Source organism: Danio rerio, chromosome 5 (assembly GCF_052040795.2).
Source record: "Danio rerio strain M-AB ecotype USA chromosome 5, GRCz13ab, whole genome shotgun sequence".
Taxonomy (NCBI): Eukaryota; Metazoa; Chordata; class Actinopteri; order Cypriniformes; family Danionidae; genus Danio; species Danio rerio.
In genome coordinates, this window is record NC_141025.1 from 56,151,390 (window position 1) to 56,177,836 (window position 26,447).

The 26,447-nt window shown below is 37.2% G+C and overlaps 2 protein-coding genes across 5 annotated transcripts; both read left to right on the plus strand.

Annotated features, from left to right (window-relative positions):
* Positions 1-1,083: 1,083 nt before the first annotated feature.
* On the plus strand, positions 1,084-18,171 carry fam169aa (family with sequence similarity 169 member Aa). 4 transcript variants are annotated; one of them, NM_001441511.1, is given in 13 exon segments: positions 1,084-1,188; positions 7,887-8,013; positions 8,757-8,856; positions 8,949-9,034; positions 9,173-9,341; positions 11,419-11,598; positions 11,689-11,811; positions 13,646-13,758; positions 14,126-14,153; positions 14,245-14,347; positions 14,428-14,530; positions 15,280-17,603; positions 17,606-18,171. In NM_001441511.1, coding segments are annotated over 12 exon segments (3,489 nt in total). In that variant the 5' UTR covers positions 1,084-1,188; position 7,887; the 3' UTR covers positions 17,640-18,171.
* A 5,407-nt stretch (positions 18,172-23,578) lies between these two features.
* On the plus strand, positions 23,579-26,243 carry zgc:194398. Its single transcript, NM_001135142.1, is given in 1 exon segment — positions 23,579-26,243. A coding segment is annotated over 1 exon segment (2,607 nt). The 5' UTR covers positions 23,579-23,613; the 3' UTR covers positions 26,221-26,243.
* The last annotated feature ends 204 nt before the right edge of the window (positions 26,244-26,447 follow it).

Genomic DNA, 26,447 nt, shown 5'->3' on the forward strand with positions numbered 1-26,447 from the left:
TTTTTGTTTGTTTGTTTGTTTAATATTGTACATGGGAGAATGTATTTCTGTAACTTTTTGTGAAAAAAGTTGTGAAATGTTTAGCAAAAATAGATATTTTGATTTATGTTAGTGTTTTTTTATTCTTTATTATAAATGGAAAAGGTGCATTTACACAACAAGAAACGTCTTTAAAACATTGTTTAAAAATGTATTTGATGTTTTATATTTACTGAAAATAAACTGAGGCATTTTGGATAAAGCAAAATGTATTTAAATAGTTTTTGAAGAAACACCTTTGACAATGTTAGGGTACAAAATGTCTTGTCACTGTAGTGGTATTGTATAGTGGTTTGTCATAGATCAGATTTGTGCCTTTGGGGTACAATATTGTTTTTGCAGATTTAAAAACCAAAGGTACATTTAGGTTTTCCATGGGTCAAATCATGTCCTTGTCCTTAAAAGTACAAACTGCAATAGCACAAATTAGTTTCTTTGTATTAAGGTACAATTCTGTCCCATAAAAAGTTACTGCCCCAATGCCAAGGGTTTGTACCTTCTTTGGTATACAACATTTTTTTCTGAGAGTGCAGTATTGGTTATTCATGTGACTTTGGTTTTATATATCATAGGGGGTCTGTAAAGATTATATCACTGATTTATAGGCTAATATTCAATAGCAAAACAAATAAAATAATGGCATGTGGAAAAAAAAAACGTAGGGGGCTGGACTCTACCCTCTGGGGTGTTTCTTTACTGTTTCCAGTGGCAAACCGATGGTCATTTTTTCAGTCGTGGCTTGTTATGCTCTCTGAGCATTCTCTGCTTTCTCTGAATAATTTTCTGCATCAGTAATTTTTCCGGGTTATCATTTTAAGACCGTACATCGATTTTATCTGAAATGCCTACTTTTATGATTTAGTATGGACTTCTAAATTCCACTAATACTTCATATGTGTTTACGTGGTGTCAAATCTATTTGTTTTTTTAATATAAAACGCGTTCCAGATTTAGTCTGTGATTGCATAACGCGATTGTGCGCTCCTCTCCCGTTGGCTGCTCGTGCGCTGCTCAAAGTGGAGGGAACGAGAGGGAGGGAGCTTCGGCACGCGCGTATGCACAACTATGTAACAGCCACGTAATATTCATGCACTGAGGTTCACGAGAATAAAAAATATATCATAAACGCCGGGAATTTTAAAAAGCCAGGTAAGTTATTCTTTCTTTCTATGACACATTCTGGGTGGTTAATTTTGTTCTTCAAATCAAAACAACAATGTAATGGCGCGACGTGCCAAATACGCATCTTCAGCGCGCTGGATTAGTGTTTGTTTACTAAGCTTCTCCTGCTCGAGTTCACAGGGTGCAGTGTTTATACTGAATAAATCCTGCATGTTTATTGAAAAATATCACTTTTACTCATATGTCTGACCATTTGTGTTGATAATAATTTTCAGAAAGCTGTTTTTAAACACCAGTTTCCCCCTTGCAGAGCTGCAGAACATGTAACAGCACGACTAGAATGTTTAATTCAATTAGTTCATTATTAATGACATATGTGCGCTGTATTATGCAATTGCAATCTTTTCGGGGCTGCATGTTTTCCCTGTGTTGTAGGCTACTACAACTGAATCCTGCTCACTCCAGCTAAACAGTAGGTGGAAATCACTCGACGGGCCCACATAATCCTTAAACATAGATGTTAAAATATAGAAATGTTTGCAAACATGCGCGCGCACAGCTATCCTCACTCAAACCCACCAAAAACAAGTTTCAACTAATTACAAAACATAAACAAAGGGTTCCATGTGTTGATGTATTTGACTTTAAATGTTTTACAGACAAGTTTTGCTGGTTGAGATGGATTAACTTGTGCAAAAGTGTTGGGTTGGTTATTGGTTAGTTCGTGGGACTTTAAATGCAAAGATTCCTGCAGCGAGGTTGCACACACACCCACGAGCTTTAGGGCGCTTTAAGTACACCGTGTTACCAAACCCATTGTCAGGCGATCCATGTACTGACGACCTTTCACAGAAATACACGTTCGAAATCTGACACTGTTGCAGTACTTAAGTATTATAAAAGTACAAAATTGTAGCTTTTAAATACAGTCCCAGTGACAACATTGTAATGTAACATTTCTGTGTGTACAAACTTTAGATAATTTTAGTAGCATTGTAACTGGATTAAGCATTCGCTTTGTTTGAAAGTTGTCAGAAAGTTTGTGTTTTGTGATTTCTTTATTCAAATAAATAAAAAGCTTCATTAAAATAGGAATTCATAGGCTACAGCATCATAAAATATGGCAATATATTGCAGTTGGTGTGGTTATGTTGACAAAAAATGACAAAAAGTTATGATAAATTATTTTAAATAGCTTTAAACATACGCTGGAATAGTTGGCGGTTCATTCCACTGTGGCGACCCCTGATAAATAAAGTGACTAAGGTGAATGAAAATGAATGATTGAAGAGACTTTTATGAAAGTACAACAGCACATATGCTAATAATCTAAACTTGTTTTTATGTTGACCTACAAACTCACATGCAAATGCCATGTGCAAAGCACTTCCCATGGGCAATACTAAATTTGTTCTGTACAATGCATTTTATAAAAAACATCAGCTATACTTTTTTAGAGCGCACATGAATGTGATACTCTTGGAGGGCAGCTTTATAATCTGATAACCCTAATACCTTTGAATTGAAGGCATGAATATAGCAAGTTTATCTGAAGTTGACATTAATTACGTTTACATGGACACCAATAATCCTAATTTAATGCGATTGAGACAATACTCTGATTAAGAGTCTACCATGTAAACAGTGTTTTTTGATTAATTTAATCATTAAGGTCTGATATAAATCAATAATTAAGGTCATAATGGAACTATACAGAAATCAAACTAACGTGGAGTATGCTGATTTTACTGACATTATTGAACTGCAGTATAGACATGTAAACACTGCAATCAAACTCTTACTGTCGTGTAGGATTTTCGCTGCATTTTGCGTCAGGATAGTCTACACATGGCTGTTTGATGTTATTTTTTGCATCCACTAAGTCAGTGAAGGACCACAGACATCTGCATCACGAAATGTGAAGGTTTTCTCCCATACAGTGTGCGGCAGGGCACCTCATTTTACAGATCTCCCTCCTCAATCGCCCTCTTCCCCCGTCCACTGTTCACTTTCACTTTCTTCCACGACTCCCTAACCCTCTTCACTTTTATCCGCGAAAAACCAACCGCTCTTCACTTTCGTACTTCGTCAGCGACACCCCTCTGCCGTCCAAAACCAACCCCCCCTACCACCTCTCTATCGTGACATTTCTCCATCCTTGGGTAACCTGCCGGATCCATTACCCCGATCTGTTCCGGGACCTTGCATAAACAAATTAAACAAACTATTTAATGCGGTATCAAATTCCATTAAAACAACACTCTTCCAGCAGTTCATACTCGCATCCAACATCTCGTTTATCATGGGGGGCATGCATGAAATGTTTCTGAATGAAAGTGAAAGTGCCAAACTGCATTTAAAGTCGACAAATTAAAAATGAAATACCTAAAATTACATGAAACTCTGGGGAAATTGTGGATATCGTGATGACATTAGGACGTTAATCAAATTATGTGCTATAACACATAAAACTGGATCATAAATGGAACTTTCAAAAAGCAACTCATGTAAACACCTTAATTATATTATTGTCTATTCAGATTAAGGCAAATAATTTTATTACTGATGTCCATGTAAATGTAGTCATTGTCTTATGTCACTAGTGTTGTTAATCTGGCACATCATGACAACCCAGCTAAGTTGTGGTGGTAGCATTTAGCAATACTGCTATGTTTGATGTTTTTATCTTCCAGAGCACCAGTTTTCACAGGGGTAGTGTTTTAGTGAGCGTGTTTCTGCAAAGAGCAGATATTCATATTTAGTTGCCCTGAAGGTGTGTGCATGAGGAAGGTGTTCATCTGGTTCAGCAAACCCAAATGCACAGACACAAACAAAGCTCGCTCTTCTGCCTCACTGGTAATGAACTCTGACAGAAGGCCCACTGACGCATTCACAGCCTTTAAATGATTTTCCTATCAAAATATGTTCACTGTAGAGGCACAAATGTGAACAAATACACATGATTATCTGGCTTAATAACAACATGTTGTAGTATTGACTAGTTCAGGCGGGGCTAACGTTCAGTTTGTGCTTGTAAAGCTTTTATTTAATACGTATTGACTCAATCCTTATGACAATGTACTCAAACCCAATTCCTGGAGGGCAGCAGCTCTGCATAGTTTAGCTCCAACCACCTCCAACTCACACCTGCTTAATAGTCTTTAGTAGTCTTGATCGCCTTGATTAGCTGGATCAGCTGTGCTAGATTAGAGTTGGAGCAAAACTGTGCAAAGCTGCGGCCCTCCAGTTTTTGAGTTCTGTTTTTGAGTATCTTCTGTCTTTTGGCATACTCTACAAATTTGATTGTACACTGTACATACACAGTGGTTTTTTAAGCAATAAGTGAGCGTGCCAAACCAGGAAAGGAGCCCACAGCACAAATGTGTTTGTTTATGTGGTGCACACATTGATTTTCCCACTTCTTCAGCTCCTGTTCCATATTTGTGCAGAGCTGTTTGTTATGAAACACATGGGTACTACTATGTGTTGTAGTTGAGTTGGAGGTGTGGCACGCCAGAATATCTCATTAAGTTGATATATTTTTCTCTGCCTCTGCAATTATTGTCAGAAGCAGCTGTCAGCTGCATCACTCAAGGGCAATTCAGGTTTATGTCGCAAGCAGCTTTTACCGCATTCCTCAACCACAGTTAAAAAGGTTCACACAGAAAAATATGAAGAACTATGAAGTGATATGATAGGGTGGTAAGGCAGGGAAGGGGGAAGCTCTGTCGCCTCGCAGCTAGAAGGTCGCTGGTTTGAGCCTTGGTTGGGTTAGTTCTGTGTAGAGATTGCAGGTTTTCCCTGTGTTTGTGTGGGTTTCCTTTGAGTGCTCTGGTTTCCCCCACAGTCCAAAGACATGTGCGGTAGGAGAATTGGGTAAGTTAAATCGTCCGTAGAGTATGTGTGTATGTCCTGGTCCTCCAGATTGGGGGTTGAGTGTTGGGCTAACAACTCACCTCATAAAAATAGATGTTACAAAACACCAACATGGTGCGGCTATGTATCAACTTCAATATAAATGGCCCAGGAAGTAAGTATGAAGTGATATGATACACTTTTGCTTTGTTACTCTTCAATAAATGTAAATCAATTATAAAGTGTATTATATTCATTCATTCATTCAATTTCTTTTTGGCTTAGCTCGTTTAATTATCCGGGGTTGCCACAGCAGAATGAACCGCCAACTTATCCAGCACGTTTTTACGCAGCAGATGCCCTTCCAGCCACAACCCATGTCTGGGAAACACACACTCATTCACACTCATACACTACGGACAATTTAGCCTACCCAACTGACTTGTACCGCATGTGTTTGGACTGTGGGGGAAACCTGAGCAGCCAGAGGAAACCCACGTGAACACAGGGAGAACATGCAAACTCCACACAGAAATGCCAACTGACCCAGCCGAGGCTCAAACTAGCGACCTTCTTGCGCCACTACGTCGCCAAAATGTATTATATTTAAAAGGTAAAATTGTTTATAACTGTCTTTTCAATCAAATGTGTGTTGACGGTATGTGTACACAACCACTCTAGAATGATAAACATCCTTTTGTTGTGGTTCTGATCTAGATTTTATTTTTTGGTTTTACATGAGTAAAATAATTGAAACATGTTGATCGGCTGCAGCTCTGCACAGTTTAGTTTTAACTCTAATGAAACACACGTAATCAAAATAAATGAGTCCTTCAGGCTTGTTTGTAACCTACAAATAAAGCTGTGGTTACACTAGAGTTTGAGCTTGGATTTAACAAGATGATTAGACATTTAAAAAAGCGAGTGATTGATCCATATTTTAAATTTCTGCCCAGAGAGGTCATGTTTTGATCTTTGAGTGGTCTCACGCAATCATCTGATGCGATTCGCAGGTCAGAGTTTACCAAGCTCAAACTGTACAACGTAGCAAACTGTAAAACTTGTCGGACGAGTTTACGTTTCCTGTCTGACGCATTCATGTATGGAAGTCTATGGGGAGAAAAGTGCAGTGTGACTGCAGCTTCAGTGTGTGTAGAAAGTTGAAACTAAACTCTGCAGAGCTGCAGCTCTCTAGGAATTTCTCACCACTGTACTACAGCATAAACTGCACAGACTTGCTGCCCAAAAGTTTGACTGATATAAGTTGAGATGACTAGAAAATTTAAATTGATTCAACAACAACAAAAACACAAGGGGAGCAAGAATGTATTTATAGTGGCAACAGCAATAAGCACGGTAGTGTTGCTCTGAAACAACAAAATGTTCTGCACCAGCTTTTTTGAACAGTAATAACTTGTTAGTTGTTGTATAAAATGAGGATCACATTTGCAATTACACCCATGCAATTACCCCATGATAATCAGGAAAATGTCACTCTTTTAGTTGTGTGATTAGCTTAATTACATCATCTTTTATAAACATAACTACTTAACTAATAGAGCCTTTCTGACAGGTTTAAGAGTCTGTCTTTCTGTCTTTCTCTCTATTTCTGCTTTTAGTTTTTTTGGTTTTTTCCAAAGTGAGTGACATACTTGATAATGTCAGGTTGCACATTGTCCGAACAAAACTACAGTATTATCAAGTGACAAATATCACATTGTTATATTTTGTACCATGTACCAAGTCCAAAAAGCTGTGTTAAAGTAGTCATAGAATAATAATTGGAAATCACCATTATCACCCTCATTCCAGAACAGGATTTCTGATTTGATGTTATTTGGATGGAGATTCAAATTTTTGGCTATGAGGTCAATTTCTTGATTTATTTGACAAATCCATATCTTAAGAGCAATCCAGTGACCCCTCTGAGGTTTAAGTCATATACCCTCTCTAGTTTTGACTGTATGTTTTGTGACTATGATGCTTTTTTTTCTTTTTTGATTTTTTTTATATTGTCTTTTGTATGTGGGCTGCATGGTGGCGCAGTGGGTAGCACGATTGCCTCACAGCAAGAAAATCGCTGGGTCGAGCCTTGGCTGGGTCAGTTGGAGTTTCTGTGTGGAGTTTGCATGTTCTCCCCGTGTTCGAGTGTTTTCTCTCCAGGTGCATCCCCCAACGGGTGTTTCCCCCTTAATTCCAAAGACATGTGAAAAAGGTGAATTGGGTACGCTAAATTGTCTGTAGTGTACGTGTGTGAATCGGAGTGTATGGATGTTTCCCAGTTATGGGTTGTAGATGGAAGGGCATCCACTGTGTAAAGCATATGCTGGATAAGTTGGCGGTTCACTCTGCTGTGGCGACCCCAGATTTACAAAGGGACTAAGCCGAAAAGAAAATGAATCAATGTCCTTTGTATGTCTACAGTATGAGCCAGTGTTTGTTCTTGTTCTGTGTCTATATGCATATTTTATAGACGCAGTGGCATAGTAGGTAGTGCTGTCGCCTCACAGCAAAAAGATCACTGGTTGGAGCCTCTGCTGGGTCAGTTGGCGTTTCTTTGTGGAGTTTGCATGTTCTCCCTGCGTTCACGTGAGTTTGCTCTTGAGATAGAGGGTGTGCGGGGGCACTTTTGATCATTTTGGAGGGGCACTTTCTATCCGAGACTAAAAAGGGCATGTGCACTGCACAGGTTGATATATATAAACTTAAAATATAGGTAATTAAAAAGTAGTCAGAGGAAAATTTAAATGTTTAAATGTTTAAAATTTAATGTGTTTTATGTGAGTGAACTTTTCTACTTTTTTTTTTTTTTTTACGTTTACTATTATTACTGTTATTATTGTAAAAACCATCTACCTTTTCTTCCATAGGATGGCATTTCCTGTAGATATTCTGACAAATGTGGATCATGAGTCCTTGGAGCAGGCAGCAGAGGAATACATGTCTCAGCTTCCATATAGAAAACCTGAGTACCTCATCCTGCCTAATTCCAAACAGGTAATATGGGAAAATGCCATATACTGATATGGTACCAAATCTCTCTAAGAGTTGTCATGACAGAAATAAGAAATACTTCTTTCTTTAAAAAATAAATGGTAGTTAAAACAGGGTATTAGCGTGGTCTTAAAATTCAAAAACCAAATTTCAGGCCTTAAAAAGTCTTAAATCCACTGAAATATTGTGTTGTAGGTCTTAAATAATTTTAAATAGGTTTTGATTTTCCTACACTGTAAAACCCAACAGTCAACTTTATCATAAGAAATGAGTGTAGTTAACCCAAATTTTACTAAAAATTAATTCTACTCATTTGAAAAGAGTTTGGAACTCAGTGTTGAAGGTAATGCGTTAATTAAATACTTCATTACTTCAACTTAAGTGGATTAAGTTTACAGTACTCGTTAGGATTAGTTTTTGAACTTAAATGTTTTGTTGCAATCGGTTTCCTCAAATGGTTGGATTTTACAGTGTGTTCATGTAAAGCTAAAAGTTGTAAGAAATGTTTATTTTTTATTTCTTAATATGGTTGAATTGTCTTCCCTACAATAACATGTTAATAAGTATTGTTAAGGTTTTAAACTGGTCAATTAAAAAATCTTTTTCATTTTGCCTTGTGTAAGTCTGAAATTTCATTCATTATGGTCTTAAAATGTCTTAAATTTGACTTGATGAAAACTGTAGAAACCCTGTTAAAAGTTATAAGAAACATTTTAATCTTTTCAAATATGTTTCCTCATCAACAGATAGAGATTGGTCTCTGCAATGTGAGTTTCGTCCCTCTATATGGTGCAGATACTAAGAAGAAGATTCTTGCATTGTTCTCGCCTGACGACTCCATCACAGGTAATATGATTATGAAAATCTGAGTTACTTGCACATATTGTGATGTTACCACTATCTGTTTTATGTGAGATTGAATTATATCTACTGTACAGTTGTAGGGCTTTATTTGCTGGGGAAGTGGTGGGGAGTTGAAGAGGTTCTTAAAACAGCAGAGCCTTCAAGAACAGGCTTGATCAAGGTCAGTGTTTTCTCTTTTTTATGCAATGCTTCAATGGCCTAAAAGTGCCATCATTAATATTTTGTTAAACTGCAAATGTATTCATTATTTGAAATAGCTTGCAAAACTGCTACAGCACTATTGCCATGTTTATGCCAGGTCAGCACTGTTGGGGAGAGGATAGTCCTGTATGTCCTCAACAGAATTGTGTTGAGAAATGAGAAGAGCGGTGAAGAGGTTTTCTTCCTCTGCCATGGGGAGCATGAATCTGCAAAAATACTGTGGAAGGATGGAGTGGCCATTGGCTTTTACTCATTCAAGCCCAAAGGTAAGGATAGTTCTTATGAAGCCTTGTCTATAATTTTTAAGCAATATTTCCTGGCTATATTGTAGAGTGATGTTGCTTGGCTACTTTTCTACTGAGAATGCACAACAAAACTGTGCGTTAGATCAGTCATCTGCAAATTTTGAGGTCCTCCAATCAGAATAATAGCAGCGAATCACGTGACCAGCTTGGAGCTATCAGTAGCAGTTGTTCGGTGGAAAGTGAGCATTTCCTACAGCTGTGGAATTTAACCCTTTTCACACTTATAATCAGACTGGTGAGATCATCACACTGGTCCCTCGAGCGTACGATCACATGTCATTGAGCTGAGGTAGGGATGGGGAGTGGACTCTCTATCGATTTCTCGACTCTTAATGGACATAGACTCCAGGACAGGTTATTGATCAATTAACGATCGAGCATGTGTTGCCGTTAAAAAAAATTACAGAAAGTAACAACTTTAAATTGACAATTTTGGGCGTGCCTTATGTGAATGTTCTCTGTGCCAAATTATTTCGTTAGGTTAAGATATTTAGGCTATTAAGGCTATCTTTGTTGATGTACTGCTATACTTCTTTTCATTAAAAATTTTGATAATAATTTCATGTTTTAACTTTCTGTCTCTTGCAAGCAGTATGTAAAAGGATCTAAATTAGACAATTAAAATATGCTGTAAAAAAATTGTAGGCTAATAACTATTTTACTTTCAACTGCCAAAGAATAGCATTGTATAAAGCGTCATTAATGTTTCATTCTTGCGCTATTTCAAATTAATGTAAATGGAGTTGATTCTGCAGTCGATTTCATGGACTCAAAAATTAGGAGTTAAGAACTCAAAACAAATTAAATCGAACACCCCTAGGCTGAGGTATAGAAAGAGGCACATGGTGCTCGTAAGAAATGACAGTTTATCAGTGTTTTCAAACAAATAACATTTATTTTAGGTTTCAGACTTTCAAATACACATATGTACTAGCAAGTCATGGGACAATAACTGGTTTTAAGGTATACTGCGGTTCGGAAAAGTCAAAGTTTTAAAACCACCAAAATTTTCTGCTATACCGTTCCTAGGGTATATGTAGGATTTTTTATCTATGTTTTTTAGAACAACATTATCTCCAGCAGAAAAGATATCCAAAGATTTAACGTTTTAAATTGTAAAGAAATCTGTGTTTTAAAATAAAGACAACAGAAGTCAGCGATTGATTTGAATTATTCAGCCTGACATGTTTACTGCTCCAAAATATTTTAAATGTTTCTCAAAATAAAATATATTGTGTTAAAAGGGGAAATGCTGTGCTTCATTGACATAAGAAACACACTGTTTATGTTTACTCTTTTCCTTTTACAGTTAAACAGCTGCTAACTTCCATTTATTTTGACAGAAAACTATGAATTGACATGTTCCAGCAAATCTTCCAACAGAATAGAAATACCCATCAAATATCAAACAATGATCATTTTTAAGCTGCTTTTTTATGATGGAATACACATGAGGATTGGAATATCAGATATTTCACAATATAATATTTACATTTATCATTTGCATTTGCTGGAAAGGGAAAAAAGAAACAATATACAGTATGCATAAATAACTGGGGCTGTGGTGATAAACTTGACGCAGTATGGTCATACAGTATAGTCGTATAAAGTATTTAAACTGTACGTGTGAAAGGGTTAAAGGTGCAGTAAGTGATTTAGATTCCTTGTATACTTTTGCATAGGTGTCAAGTTTCTGTGTGTTTGTTTTGTGCTTCCTTGTCATGCATTCATTATATTAGCTTTATTATTAATGTGTTTCACTTCTGCTATGATAAATAAACAACCACTCTTGCATTCAGCTAGTGGGAGCTGTTCAAGAACATTAAACTTTACGATTGGGGCTCTGAGCAAGGTTTTGGTAGCAGATGGTAACAATGAATTTTTGTTCCACTGAATAGTTGACCTGTGTCCCACCCAGTTGCCAGTTGACAGAAACATTGCCCAGAGTTGCCAGACAACATTGCACAAAAAATGACATCATGTATCATTACATTTAGACCTTAATTATTGGATACATCATATTACTCTTCATTTACAGGGAGCTTGTGCAAAAACTTTGTGACCCAGTGCTATCAGCTTCCTGTCATGGACACGGTTTTTGTCAGGAAGTGTCACCGAGGCAAGGATCATGGCGTAAAGATACTGGAAGATTTTGTTTGTAGCTTCAGAAATGAGGATACAGGATTAAAATTTCCTCTTTCTGAAGCTATGTATAAAGGTATGGAATCAATCTTACATTCTGGCTAGTCACCTTTTCATACATTCTATCAGATATTGTTCATGGAAACAACTGTCTCTCTTCTTACAGTTTGTGAAAAGTACTTGAGAATATATCCAGCAGACAAAGAGTTCCTATGGGAAGTAGAAAATACAGGAGGCTTTTTCCAGAGAACTCTAATAGCGAAGAGGCTACAAGGGTTGAAGCAAAAAGGTAAAGAAAATATGTGTATTTTTAGCTTTATTGGCACTTTTCCTAATCAGTGCTTTTATAAATATATGTTTAAACTGCACCAATGATGAAAATCAACTTTTGTAAGCTGTTTGGACAGAACTGTTTGTAGGTATAGTGTGTCCACAGGCATATTGGAGTGATATAAACACAATAAGTCTCTTTTTTATTTCTTGACGTTAAAATAGGATCTAAATCCCTCCCAATTTAAGGCCCCCACAACGTAACATAAGAGTTAGAGGATGACGCGGGAGTGGATTTTTACTCCAGTCCACAACAAAGTTAAAAAAAATAATCCTGTCCCATCCCGCTCCTGATAAAATGACTCCCACTCCAATCCCGCTCCTGTTTAAAATGTCTCCCGCTCCTGTACCGCTCCCATATATATATTTTTTAAGTAGTACGTAGAATTTGATTTTATCTGCTGTTTTAGACCAGCTTCTGAGTCCCTGTTTCTAGATTTTATGGAGATCAGTTACAGTAAATAAACGAAAAACAGTACATCGTTTATACCAAGCTGCATTTTACTCATTTAGTTGAAGTTTTTTAACTTTAACAATATTCATCCAATATGCTCTTGCATAATGAGAGATAAGCAGCATGCACAATTAAAAAGTATTAATTAAATATTTACACATTTTGAAAAAAAGGAATTAAAAAAGCAGAAACAAAAGTTATAGTGCACTTTTTAGTTATCTTCCTATTGGTTGATTCCCGCTTTCGTCTGCTCCCATTAACTATTTAGTCCTGTACTGTCCCAATCCCCTGATTAAAAGCAAAGATGACTCCCATCCTGCGGGAATCCCACGGGAATCCCGAGACCCTAGGGATTCCCAAAAAAATGCCATCCTCTAATAGGAGTGTGGTTTTCCCCGTCCACCGAATCGATTAAAAGCTGAGTATGAACATGTCTATTTAGTAATACGTATAAACATATCAACTAGACAAGACGTGAGCAAAGCAACCGGGATTAAAAGATCTGTTGAGCTCTCTGTGATCATCAATCATAATCAAATGTGAGCAAGAATGAGTTTTACAAGTTTAAAACGTTTCTAAAACAGTGAATGTTTGTAATGAATTACAGCAATTTTACCGTCTTTACTTTATCAACACAGCTGCATATAAGGCATGTATACAATTATTAAAGAAGATGCTTTAATCCCAGTTTGTGGACATTAAATCTGTCCACAAATCTTTTTATTGTGCATTAACATAATGGATATCCATGCAGCAGTGTATAATAAAGTGTATCCTGTCACTTTGCTGAGCAAAAACAGTGTAAAGCTAAACGTGTGTGTGTGTGTTCGCACATGTGAACTTTATAATGAGATTGTGTGTGAATCATCATTGCAGAAAGCCTTGAATTAACTCCACAGCAAGTAACATCAAATAGCCGTTTATAAACTGTAGTAAGAGAGATGTGCTTCATTCTTGTCTGTCACTGTGCTGTTAATCTACATGAAGTTTATGGCTTTGACATGCACGTGGGAACGTTGGGCGGGAAGAACCAGCTCATTTGCATTAAAGGCACAGGCAACAGCTACAACAGCTTAAATCTCCCAGATTTAAAAAGGCATAATAATAATCTGATGGGTATTTTGAGCTGAAACTTTACAGACACATTCCTAGGAGACACAAAAGACTTGTATTAAATCTTGAAAAAGAGGTAAAATAGCTGCCCTTTAAAGTTTCTCACTGAAGATTTCTTAGCAATTACCATTTATAATTAGTTGTGTGGATGGACTTATCCAATGGGATGATCTAGTTAAAATGTAATGAACTTATAACTCTAATAAATGTAATACCTTGTTAACAGAAAAGGACCATGTTGTGAGCAAACTTATTTTTGAGGAAGAAGATGCCACCGCTCCAATGGAAATTGAGATCACAAAGATTCAGGAAACCACTGAATCCACAGTGGAAATTGAGGTAAGATAAGAAACAACATTCTGTTTATTCTGAATTAAATGACATTGATTTGATTTAGTATATAGAAAGTATAGGAAAGCATATTTACAGTGATACAGTTGATTAAAGTTGATTAACTTAATCCAAAAATCACTTAATTACAAAATGAAAGTAGGAACTCAACATTAAATATGAAAAAATAAAATAAAGAGTTAGAAGTAAAATAAATTGTCACTTTGTAAGATGTTTGGCATATTTCTTTTTTTTTTACGGAGATTTGCATTGATATGCAATTTTTCAGCCAATCCACCTAGAAAATGACTTTATCTTATTATGAACTTGAAGTAAATCCAATGTGATGATCTCTATATTAACTTTACCACTTTAGGAGGAGACCATAGCAGACATAATGAAAGGCAAGTATGATTTTGGTTTTAACATTAATTTACTCTGAAAAATCAATGAATCTTTCTAGCCTAAAATAACTGATGTTCTTCGCTGTTACAGAAGCAGATGACATACCTGTCACAAGACGTAGTACAAGTAGCAATCTGAAACGTAGAGGTATCAGAGAAAATTCAGAAGAGAGGCTTTCAAAGAACATAATCAGGTAACACATAATGTGTCAGTACATTACTAAATAACAATATTATGTACTACACAATTTACACAATCAACTGTCTTTAAAAGGGTGGAAGACATTGAGGCGGGAGTTAAAAGTCCAATTGAAGTGGCCACTGAGGGAAGTCTTGATAACACTTTTTCTGTAAATGACTCAGAAACTGTGATCATGGTATGTATTCAAACAAATCAATGTTCATGGTTGCTTGATTGCATAACAGATCGAACAATATTATTACATGCATTGTTTTCTTAAAGAAACCCACTTTTTTGGAAAAAGGCTCATTTTAAAAGACCCCTTATAGTTAAATAATTGAATTTCTTTTTTTTACTTTTCAGTCAATCTCCGGGTCTGGTGGGGGGATTTTTAGCATAGCTTAGCATAAATCATTCAATCCGATTAGACCATTAGCATCTCAATCAAAAATGACTAAAGAGTTCCAATCATTTTTCTATTTAAAGCTTGACTCTTCTGTAGTTACATTGTGTAGTGAGACCAAGCTGATATTTTGTAAGCAATGGTACTGCAGCAAAGTTCCTTGATTATCACTGGAATGAGAGTATAGTTTATAACCTTGTTGACCAAAAATATAGCAACTTTTAATTTTCAGTCAATCTTAGTTGATGGTGCAACTACAGAAGAGTCACACTTTAATTAAGGAAATTCCTGAAACTCTTTGATCAATTTTGAGCATGTGTTTATGATCTAATTCACAAATCTGATTGAATTATTTATGCTAAGTAAGCTAAAAGTGCTCCTACCAGACCCAGAGATTGGCTGAATGGATTCAGAATTGGCAAAACTCAACTATTTAACTCTAGGGGAGTGGTTAAAGGAGCATATTTCCAAAAAAGTGGAGTGTTCCTTTACAATGCAATTTTTCTGTACATTAACATCCTTCTTCTTTTTTTATTTGGCAGAGTACAACTGACACAGTAACTGCGACTGTCACAAGAATATCAGAGTTTAGAAGTTCACAGAAAGAAATGGGAAAATACATAATTACAGCAACATCAGATGGGACTCCAGTCACTCAACTCACCACATCCGAGGAAATAAAGAGTAAAAAAGGCAGTAAAGAGGAATTTGGAATGGTTAAGGAGCATACTGTTGAAATACAAGGAACCATTATAGGGTCTAATGATGAAAGCCAACTTCAGTCTGTGGTAAATGTAGAAATTGTCAAGATGAGTACAGGAACTGAAGAGGAACAACATGAGAATTTAGAAAACAAAGATCTTGAGGAAGATAAATCTGTCAGTGAGACAGGGAAGGGGGAAATAAGACAAATGCTAGATGAACTCGAAGGAGGAAATGCTCAGAGTGAGACTGATGAAACATTTAGCAGGACTGAAGTTTTGGAAGAGATTACAGAGCAACCTGAAATACACGCTAAATTAAGTGAAAAAGAACAGGTTTCTTGGGATGTGGAAATAACAGAGAAGAAAGAAAGAGAAGGAAGTGAGGTTATTGAAGTTCATGGAAAGGACCTAATTGAGGAAAACAGAAATGACAACTTAGGTCCAGAGAAATGTGAAACCATACATAAAGACATAGTTCTGCAGCAGTCTGTAAAAATCAAAGACCAAACAGAGATGGAGGTTCTTTGTACTGAAGAGGTCTTATGTAAACAACAAAAACTGTGTGAGGCTGAAAAAGAAGTCTCTGAACCACACCAAAGAAAGACATACAAGGGCACAGCATTTGAAAAAGCTAAGAAAAATAAAGTAGGCCCTGATGATACAAAACAAGTGTTCAGCCAAAGTAAACTGACTCAAAAGAGAACATCACCTGAAACTCCTTCAAGGAGATCCAAAAGACTCAGGCATGAACCTGCTGAAATGATTAAAATGACAAAGTCTGTAAAAACAAGCCAACAAAGAACCAAACATCACAGCAAAGCTGTTATTCAAGAGGAACATACTGAACAACCAGTAGATAAATATGAACATGATAGTTCTAAGGTTATTGAAGAAAGCTCAGCTGAACACCAGTCAGGAGCAGAGAATGAAGTTAAGGAATGCATCGAAAATGAGCTTACAGTGGAAACTGTATCTACTGTGGACAATGAAATTAGACAAATTGAGAAAACTCTTTATGTGGTTCCAGCTGTTTCTGAATTAGTAAAAGGAGCAGAAAAATCTCATGAAGAAGTACTGCAACAGTCATCTGCAGGACCTATTGAGGTACAAGAATCAAAAACAACATTCGAAGAGCATGAGGAAAGAGTGGAACATAGCAAAACCAAAGTTGTTATTATAGAATTTGATGAGGTTTCTTCTAAAAAGGCAGGTGATGATCATGGAGAAATGGATATTGTTGAACAAGGCGAATTAAAGGATTTGGTGTCAACAAAACATCAAATAGCTGAAGATACTTTAGTTGAAGAACAAGATGGAACATTGAACATGGACACCAAACCAATGGAAGAACTAGCTTGTACTACAGGAGGCTACATCGTAGCAACTGATGTTTCTGTAACTCAAGAACAAGAGAATAAGTCAGAAGTGAAAACCACAGATCTTATTGTTCAAGGCAAAGATGAAAAAACTAAAACTGAACATTCTAAAAAGGATCAACAGGATTCATATGAGGAAGACAAACAGTATCCAAAACAAGGTGAACAAGCTAAAAAGAAAAAACTGACCGACGTCTCAAGTAGATCCACAAGACTTAGAGATCAACCTATTGACCCTGGGGTGACACCTGTTAGGAGATCTACACGTAGCAAAGAAGTGATACAACACAAACTGAGTCAGCCACAAACTCGGGCAAAAATTCTGACCGAAAAAAGAATTGACATGGATGAAAATGTTACGCCAGAGGAAAGTGAAATGACAAACACAAATATTGATAAAGCCACAGCAACTTCTTCTGGAAGTTCAGAACTACTGAAAGCTACTGAAACAGATGACAAAGTGGAAGTACCTCAAATTACAGAGGCTACAGAGGAGAAGATCCCAGCAGTGGAAGTAGAAAATGACGATGCCACAGAAAAAGCAACCAAAGAAATCAAAAAGATGACAAATGAGGAAATTAATTTAGCTGGTGAAACAGACATAGAAATGTGTAGCCTTGTTCATGAGCAGGACATCCATGCACCTGTCAGCACAGAAATAAGTCTTAGACATAGAACAATAAAGGTTACATCTACACCAATAAAAAAATCTGAACGTGTACAAAAACGAGAAGATGAGGTAGTTGTTGAACATCAGGCAAGACATACATTAATGAGCAAGAAAAAAACAGAAATAATCTCAGTTACAGAAGAGAGACATGAAGTTATGGATCAATGCGTGAGTAAGCTGGAGAACACAGGAGCAAGCTTAGCTGAATTGGAGCCAGTGGAAAAAACAGATATAAGTAGAGATAAATATGAAGAAATCTCAGCAACAACAGAAGAGGTTGTGAATGTCTGTACGTCAGTTAGTACAGCAGAGACCTGTCTTGAAGAAATGTCAAACTCAAATGTTAAGGAAACTATGGCTGTTGAAATTAAGAGTTCTGAAAAAGTTGTGATTGGTGTAGATATAGATGATAAAGAGAAGGCCATTCAGACTGTTGGAAGTCCTGAAGAAGAGGTCTCACTTCTAGAAGCAGATCATGATGAGGGGGCAGAGAAAGATGATGGTACTCAAATAATAGGATTACAAAAATCCACAGTAGTACTTGTAGATTTGAGCCAGGTTTCCCAAGATAGAGAAAAAGATGGTGAGAGTTCAGATTTCTTAATACATTCCAAAACTGAGGAACAACTGAAACTAGATGAAACAGACAAAAATGAAAAAGAACTGGAAGAGGATAAACAGCAAGAACAACAAAAAAATAACGACACTGAAAAGATTCCTGAGGAAGAAAAAATGGAAGACACAGTTGTAGAAAAATATGACCTTAATAAACTCAATGAGGAACAAATGCCAACAGAAGATCAGAGTAAAGATAAAAAGATTAGCAGTCTTTCTCTAGAGAAACCTGTTCAGGAAAACCTAGATGAGGCTGCAGTCACCACAGAAAGAAGTCTTAGACGTAGAACAATACAAGTTCACTCTCCACCAAAAAGGAAATATGGGCATATACAAAAGCAAAAAGCTGAAACTTTGGGACATACAACTGAAATAGTCCTAATAACAGAAAAAAGAGCTGATGAAGGGGATCAAGCATGTGCAGAAGTAGATGATGAAGACAAAGAACCTCATGAATTAAATGTAAAAGCTACTGAGAAGGGCATCCCTGAAGAGGATGTTGCAGAAAAAGAAAGTGTAGAAATAAACAAGATGGTCATCAAGGAAACAAGTGTAGCTGTGACAAAGAACATGAATCAGGAGGCAGATCAAATGAGAGAAGAAGCCACATCAGAGCAACAGGAAAATCATCCACTGGAACAGAATGAGAAGGAAACAGTTGAGACAGAAAATCTGACTGACTTAGTGGTTAGCAAGGAGCAAACAACCATTTCAAAGGGGACTATCGTTCAAGTAGAAGAAGAGGTCTCACAGGTGGAATGCTTTGAACCCAGTCAAAGTGACCAAGAGGGGATCACAAGAAGAAGTCTTAGGCTCAGTACCAAATCAGTTAAATCTACACGAAAGACCAGATCATCTGCATGTCTCCACAAAGCAGAGTCAGAACCAGTGAAAAAAGTAGACAAGAATAGAGATGAATATGAAAAATCCTCAGCAGCAACAGAAGAGACTGTAAATGTCTGTGAATCAGTAATTACTGTCGAGACCAACTTGGAAAGTCTTAATGAATTAGCAAACACAAATGTTGAGGAAACTCCAGCTGTTGAACCTGAGACTTCTAAACTGCTACTGGGTGCAGAAATAGATGGTATAGAGGAGAAACCTCAGACTGTGGAGGTGGTCCCTTTTTTAGAAGCAGAAGCAGATGACTTGGATGAGAAAGATGACAGAACTTCAGTTATACAACTGCAGAATGCCACAGTAGTACTTGTAGATTTAAACAAACTTTCTCAAAACACAGAAAGAGAAAGTGATTCTCTAGAATTCCCAACACTTTCTCAGACAGAGGAAAACATTGAAATGGAGGAACCAAACAGTGAACATGAACTATGTAATGTAACACCAGAGGAGAAAGAACAGCAAGAGCTACACATCGAGAAAGACACTAAAGAGACCCATGAGCAGGACAAAATGGAGAAAGAAAACAGAGATGAAGAGAAAAATAAACCCAATAAACAAGATGTGACATTTGTGAGGCAAAAACTAACAGAAAATCTGATAGAACAAATTGATGTAATAGAGACAGAAACCATAGAGGGTTATAGTGCTGTAACATCTGGAGAGACTCAAGAGGTAACACAAATGGCAGACAAAACAAATATCATTAAGGAGACAGAACAGGATCAAGATGTTGCTTTAAAAGAGAAACAAGCAGACAGTAAGGCAGAGATGAGCAGTATTGCTCACGGGGCATCAGAAATTGTCCAAGAGATCTTAGAAGAGGAAACACCCTTCAGCACAGAGCGAAGTCTCAGGCGAAGAACAATAATAGTTCAGTCTCCACCAAGAAAAAAATCAAGACTTGTACAAAAACAAGTGGCAGAAGCCTTTGAGGATAAAAATGGAAAATTAACAGTTACAGGAACGGTAGTTGAAGAAATGCCTCAAAAATTAACTGTAGAAACTACAGATAAGGAGATCCCACTTGCTGAAGAGGAACCTAAAGATTGTGTAGCAGAAAAAGTGGCTAAAAAAATTAACCAAGTGGAGAACAATGTAACATACACAAACAAGGAGATACTAGAGACGGAAGAAGATAATTTAGTGCAACAAGATATAAATGAGAAACAAACAACTGATGCAGAAGAATCCTTAGAAATTGACCCTGTAGTTAGCAAGGGGCAACCATACAATGTAGAGGGGACCACCATTCAGGTAGAGGAAGAGGTCTCACAGGTGGAATGCATTAAACCCAATCAAAGTGGCTATGAAGGAATCACAAGAAGAAGTCTCAGGCTCAATGTCAAATCAGTTAAAACTACACAGAAGACCAGATCATCTGCACGTCTCCACAAAGCAGAGTCAGAACCTGTGAAAGAAGTATATATGAATAGAGATGAATATGAAGAATCCTCAGCAACAACAGATAAGACTGTGAATGTCTGTGTACCAGTAATTACTGTTGAGACCAACTTGGAAAGTTTTGATGAATTAGCAAACACAAATGTTGAGGAAACTCCAGCTGTTGAACCTGAGACTTCTGAACCTCAACTGGATGAAGAAATAGATGGTAAAGAGGAGGGAACACAGACTGTAGAGGTGGTCCCTCTTGAAAAAGCAGAGCTTGATGGCTTAGTTGAGAAAGATGACAGAACTTCAGTTATACAACTGCAGAAAGCCACAGTTGTACTTGTAGACTTAAACAAACTTTCTCAAAACACGGATGGAGAGAGTGATACTCCAGAAATCTCAATGCATTCTCATACAGAGGAAAACAGTGAACTGGACAAACCAATTTATAGTAAACATCAACTATGTAATGTAACGCCAGAGGAGAAAGAACAAGAACTACAAAATGAAAAAGAAACTAAAAAGACTCCTGAGCATGACAAAATGGAGAAAGAAAACACAGATAATCCAGAAGAACAAAATGATGTAAAAGAGACAGAAACCATAGAGGGTTATAGTGCTGTAACATCTGGAGAGACTCAAGAAGTAACACAAATGGCAGACAAAACAAATATCATTAAGGAGACAAAACAGGATCAAGATGTTGCTTTAAAAGGGAATCAAGCAGACAGAAAGGCAGAGATGAGCAGTATTGCTCACGGGGCATCAGAAATTGTCCAAGAGATCTTAGAAGAGGAAACACCATTCAGCACAGAGCGAAGTCTCAGGCGAAGAACAATAATAGTTCAGTCTCCACCAAGAAAAAAATCAAGACTTGTACAAAAACAAGTGGCAGAAGCCTTTGAGGATAAAAATGGAAAACTAACAGTAACAGGAAAGGTAGTTGAAGAAATTAATAAAGAAATGACAAAAATAGATGGTAAAAAGGAAATGCCTCAAACATCAACAGTAGAAACTACAGACGAGGAGATCCCACTTGCGGAAGAGGAACCTAAAGATTGTGTAGCAGAAAAAGTGGCTTTAGAAATTAACCAAGTGAAGAACAAGCTAACATACACAAACGAGGAGACAATAGAGATGGAAGAAGCTAATTTAGTGCAACAAGATAATGATCCACTGGTTATAAATAAGAAAGAAACAACTGAGACAGAAGAATCCTTAGAAATGGACCCTGTAGTTAGCAAGGGGCAACCATACATTGTAGAGGGGACCACCATTCAAGAAGAGGAAGCTGTCTCACAGGTGGAAAGCAATAAATCCAACCAAAGTGGCCAAGAAGGGATCACAAGAAGAAGTCTCAGGCTCAGTACCAAATCCGTTAAAACTACACAGAAGACCAGATCATCTGCACGTCTCCACAAAGCAGAGTCAGAACCAGTGAAAGATGTAGATATGAATAGAGATGAATATGAAGAATCCTCCTCAGTCTGTAAAGCAGCAATTACTGTTGAGACTAACTTGGAAAGTTTTGATGATTTATCAAACAAAAATGTTGAGGAAACCCCAGCTGTTGAACTTGAGACGTCTGAACTGCTTCTGGGTGTAGATGGTAATGAGGAGGAACCACAGACTGTGGAGATGGTCCCTCTTGAAGAAGCAAAGTCTGATGACTTGGTTGAGAAAGATGACAGAACTTCAGTTATACAACTGCAAAATGCCACAGTTGTACTTGTAGATTTAAACAAACTTTCTCAAAATACAGATGAAGAGAGTGATACTCCAGAAATCTCAACACATTCTCAGACAGAGGAAAACATTGAACTGAAGGAACCAATTTATAGTGACCATGGATTGGGTAAACTGACAGCAGAAGAGGAAGAAAACCAAGTACTACAAATGGGGGGAAATATTGAAAAGACCCCTGAGCTGAAAGAAATGCAGGAAGAAGTCACAGATAAAAAGCAGAACAAATATAACAAACAAGATGAGATATTTGAGGGGCAAAATCTGACAGAAGATTTGGAAAAACAAAATGATGTAATAGAGAAACAACATCTGGAAGCCACAGCAATAGCAGACAAATCAAATATAATTCAGGATGTTGATTTAAAAGAGAAACAAACAGAGGGTGAGGCAGAGATGAGCAGTCTTCTTCAGGAGTCAGAAGTATCTGTCCAAGAGGTATTGGTGCAAGATGAGGCACCTGTCAATATAGAGAGAAGACTTAGACAAAGAACAATAACAATTCAATCGACACCAAAAAAGAAAACTAGAGATGTGGAAAAAAAAGAGGCTTCTGGAGATAAAGTAGGAAAAGTACAAATAACCAGAAAGGCAGCAAAAGAAATGCACAAAGAAATTGCAAAAGTGGATGGCAAAGAGGAAACTATTAAGCAATCAACTGTAGAGGCTACTGAGAAGATCTCATTTATAGAAGCAGAACCTGATAAATGTGTAACAGAAAAAGTAGCTGAAGAAATTAACAAGGTGGAGAACAAGGAAACAAATTTATTTGTGGCAAAGGACACAGATGAGGAGGCACCAGACATGAAAACAGCAGCCAATTTAGAGCAACAGGAAACTCATCCATTGGCCATAAATGAGGAAGAAACAACTGAGACAGAAAAACCCATGGAGATCAATAAAGATCTAGTGGTTAACAAGGTGCAAACATATATTTTGAAAGAAACCCCCATTCACTTAGTAGAGGAGGAGGTCCCACACGTGGAAAGCATAGAAAGCAATCAAAATGACCATGAAAAGATTAAAAGGAGAAGCCTCAGGCTTAGTGCAAAGTCAGTCCCATTAAAACAGAAAACCAGAAAATCAGCACGTCTCCACAATGCAGAGTTGGATCTAGCAAAAGAAGCAGATATAAGTAGAGATGAATTTGAAGAAACTTCTACAGCAACAAAAAAGATTAGCTTAAATAAAAAAGTTAGTACTGTAAACATCAATGTTAAGGAAACTCAAGCTGTTGAACATGAGACTTCTGAACTGCTAATCGGTGTAAAAACATATGATGAAGCACCTCAGACTGCGGAGGAGGTCCTTCTTGAAGACATAGGATCTGATGAGGGAGCAAAGAAAGATGATGATACTCCAGTAACACAACTGCAAAAAGCCACAGTTGTACTTGTAGATCTAAACAAACAATCCCAAAATACAGAGGAAGAGAGTGATACTTCAGGAGCCCCAATACATTTTCAGACAGAGGAAAATATGGAACTGGATAGCCCAGTTTATAGTGAACATCAGCTATGTAATAAAAGAACAGAAGAAGAAGAACAGCAAGAGCTACAGAAAGAGAAAGATACTGAAAAGGCCCCTGAGAAAGACAAAGTGGAGGAAGAATGCACAGATGAGGAGCACAATGAAACTGGAAAACAGGATATAACATCTGAGGGACAAAAACCAACAGAAGATTTGGAAAGACAAATAAATGTACAGAGGACAATTGTAGAGGAAATCATAGATGAGCATGTGCAAGAAGCTGTAAAATCTGGAGAGCATTCAGAAGCAACAACAATGGCAGCGGACACAAATATTCAGGAAACAGAAAATGATCAAAATATTGCTCTAGAAGATAAGCATGCAGACAGTAATGTAGAAATAAGCTATCTTGCTCATGAGGTCACAGAAGCTGTCCAGGAAACCTTAGAAGAGGAGGTACCAGTTAGCACAGAGCGAAGTCTCAGACGCAGAACAATACAAATTCAATCTCCGCTAAAAAGGAAATCAAGACGTCTACAAAAACAAGAGGCTAAAGCTTTTAAAGAGAAAACTACAAAAGTCCCAATAACAGGAAAGGCAGTTGATGAGCATCAAGAGGCTACAAAAATAGATGATAGGAAGCAAACACTTCAGAAATCAACTGTAGAGGCAACTTTAGAGGAGATCCTACCTGTAGAAACAGAACCCGAAGAGTGTGTAGCAGAAAAAGTAGAAAATATGGAGAATAAGGAAATACATTCAGAAAATGAGGAGGCACATAAGATGGAAAGAGAAGAAGCCATTTTAGAACAACAGAAAAACGAGGACTTGGTTGAAAACATCATAGAGACTGATGAAGTTTCAATGGTTACAAAAGAGCAGATTTACATTGTAGAGGAAACCACCGTACACGCAGAGTTAGAATTAACAAAAGAAGCAGATACAAGCAGAAATGAAGATGATTCATTGATTACAATAGAAACTGTACGAAGTAAAACAGTAGAGACTAATGCTGAACTTCTAAATGTATATGGGGATATGGTTTCTGTGAGTGGAAATTTGGAAACTAATTCAGACGAACAAGGGATAGACTCAACAAATGATGGAGGGAAGGTTGATGAAAGTTTGCATAACATATCTACAGATAAAGAAGATGTTGATATCAAGGGCTCAACTAAAACAACTGAAAACACAGTAGAAGAAACACAAAAAGATTTAGATGAGGGAGTTCAGGAAGAACAAAAACCTGGGGAAAACACAGACCAGGAACAAGAGAAGAACAATCAGGATAAGACAGAAAATGAAATGATTACTTATCAAGAAGCAGTGTCTCAGGAGGACAATGTTTGGGAAACCAATCCAGGAGCTAACTTTAGGGCAACAGCTGTTGAGGCAAAGGTTGCTTTAGAAAACACAGATCAGGAAACAACCTTAATTACGAGAAGAAGTCTCAGGTCCCGAACAGTAACAGTCCAATCTACACCAGGAAGAACGCCAAAACGGCTCCACAGACAGAAGGTGGAGCCAGAAAAAGAAACAAAGAGTGACACATGTGGAAATGAAAATGACTCGGCATTACCACAACTAGCTGATGATTTAAGTATCACTGTAGAAAGTATTGCTGAATTTGAAGACACAAAGGATCAAGAGGACATTATTCAGCTAAATACTGAAGATATGGTTGCAGAAATTGAGACAAGAGAGGATACAGTGGAGGAGGGAAAAGAAATCCAAGAAAAAAATGAGCTGGAGAAGACTCACAATGACAATCTTGAGAGAGAAGATGTTCAGGTCTCTAAAGAACAGGATGAGGTCTCTGATGTACTGGATAAAGAGAAGCAACTCAAAGAAATTCAAAATGAGAGTGCTGCAGGTGTGCAAGGATGTTCTTATGATACGGAGGAAACAAGAATAACCCTTAGAAAAAGAACCATAGTGGAAGAAGCTGCTCCAAGAAAATCCAAACGTTCTCGCAAAGAAGTACACAGTGAAGATATCGAGCACATAAAGGAAGCAGTTATGGGGCAATCTGAGTCAGTAGAGGACAATGTAGAGCTGAGGTCAGATGAATCTACAGTTATTTTTAAGGCTAGTAATTCACAGGAAGAAATATTACAGAAAATTCTGAGAAATACAGAGGAAAGCAACAGACAAATAGAAACGACAGATGAAACACTGGAGACAGTGATATCTGAGCAATGTCTGGAGGCAGAAGAACAACAACTTGAGTCCAGTGCAAATGAGGGTTTCACTTTAGAGTTGGAGGTAGAGGAAACATCTGATCTAGAGGAAAACAAAGTAGATGAGGAAAACAGCATGTCCATTGAGCCTCCAAAAGTGGTATCCACATCTGCAGAAAAATCAGAAGGTGAAGAAAATACCTCTGATAACGACGAGAAAGGGCTTTCCATTGAAAAGCATGTTTGTCAGAGTACCAAAGCTGCAGTTTCAGCTAGGCGAAAATCAATGAGACTACAAATGCACGAATCGAAAAAGAAAACAAATGAATCTGACTCGGAAGAGTCAGAAGTGAGATTTCAGAGAAAACGAAAAGCCATAACTGATTCAACACCTGCACGTAGGTCAAAACGCCATGCTAGGGGAAAAAACGTTTAGTCGATTTATTGCTCCTGTGTTTGTTAAGTTTTTAATAGATCAAGTAAGGGACCAGCAAAATATTTACATAATGTGAAGTTTTCTATTACATTTAATATGCAAAATAATACAAATTATCTAAACAAATATAGATTTGTAAACGAAAATGAAAAACGAAAAGCCATAACCGATTCAACACCTGCACGAAGGTCAAAACGCCATGCTAGGGGAAAAAAAACATTTAGTCG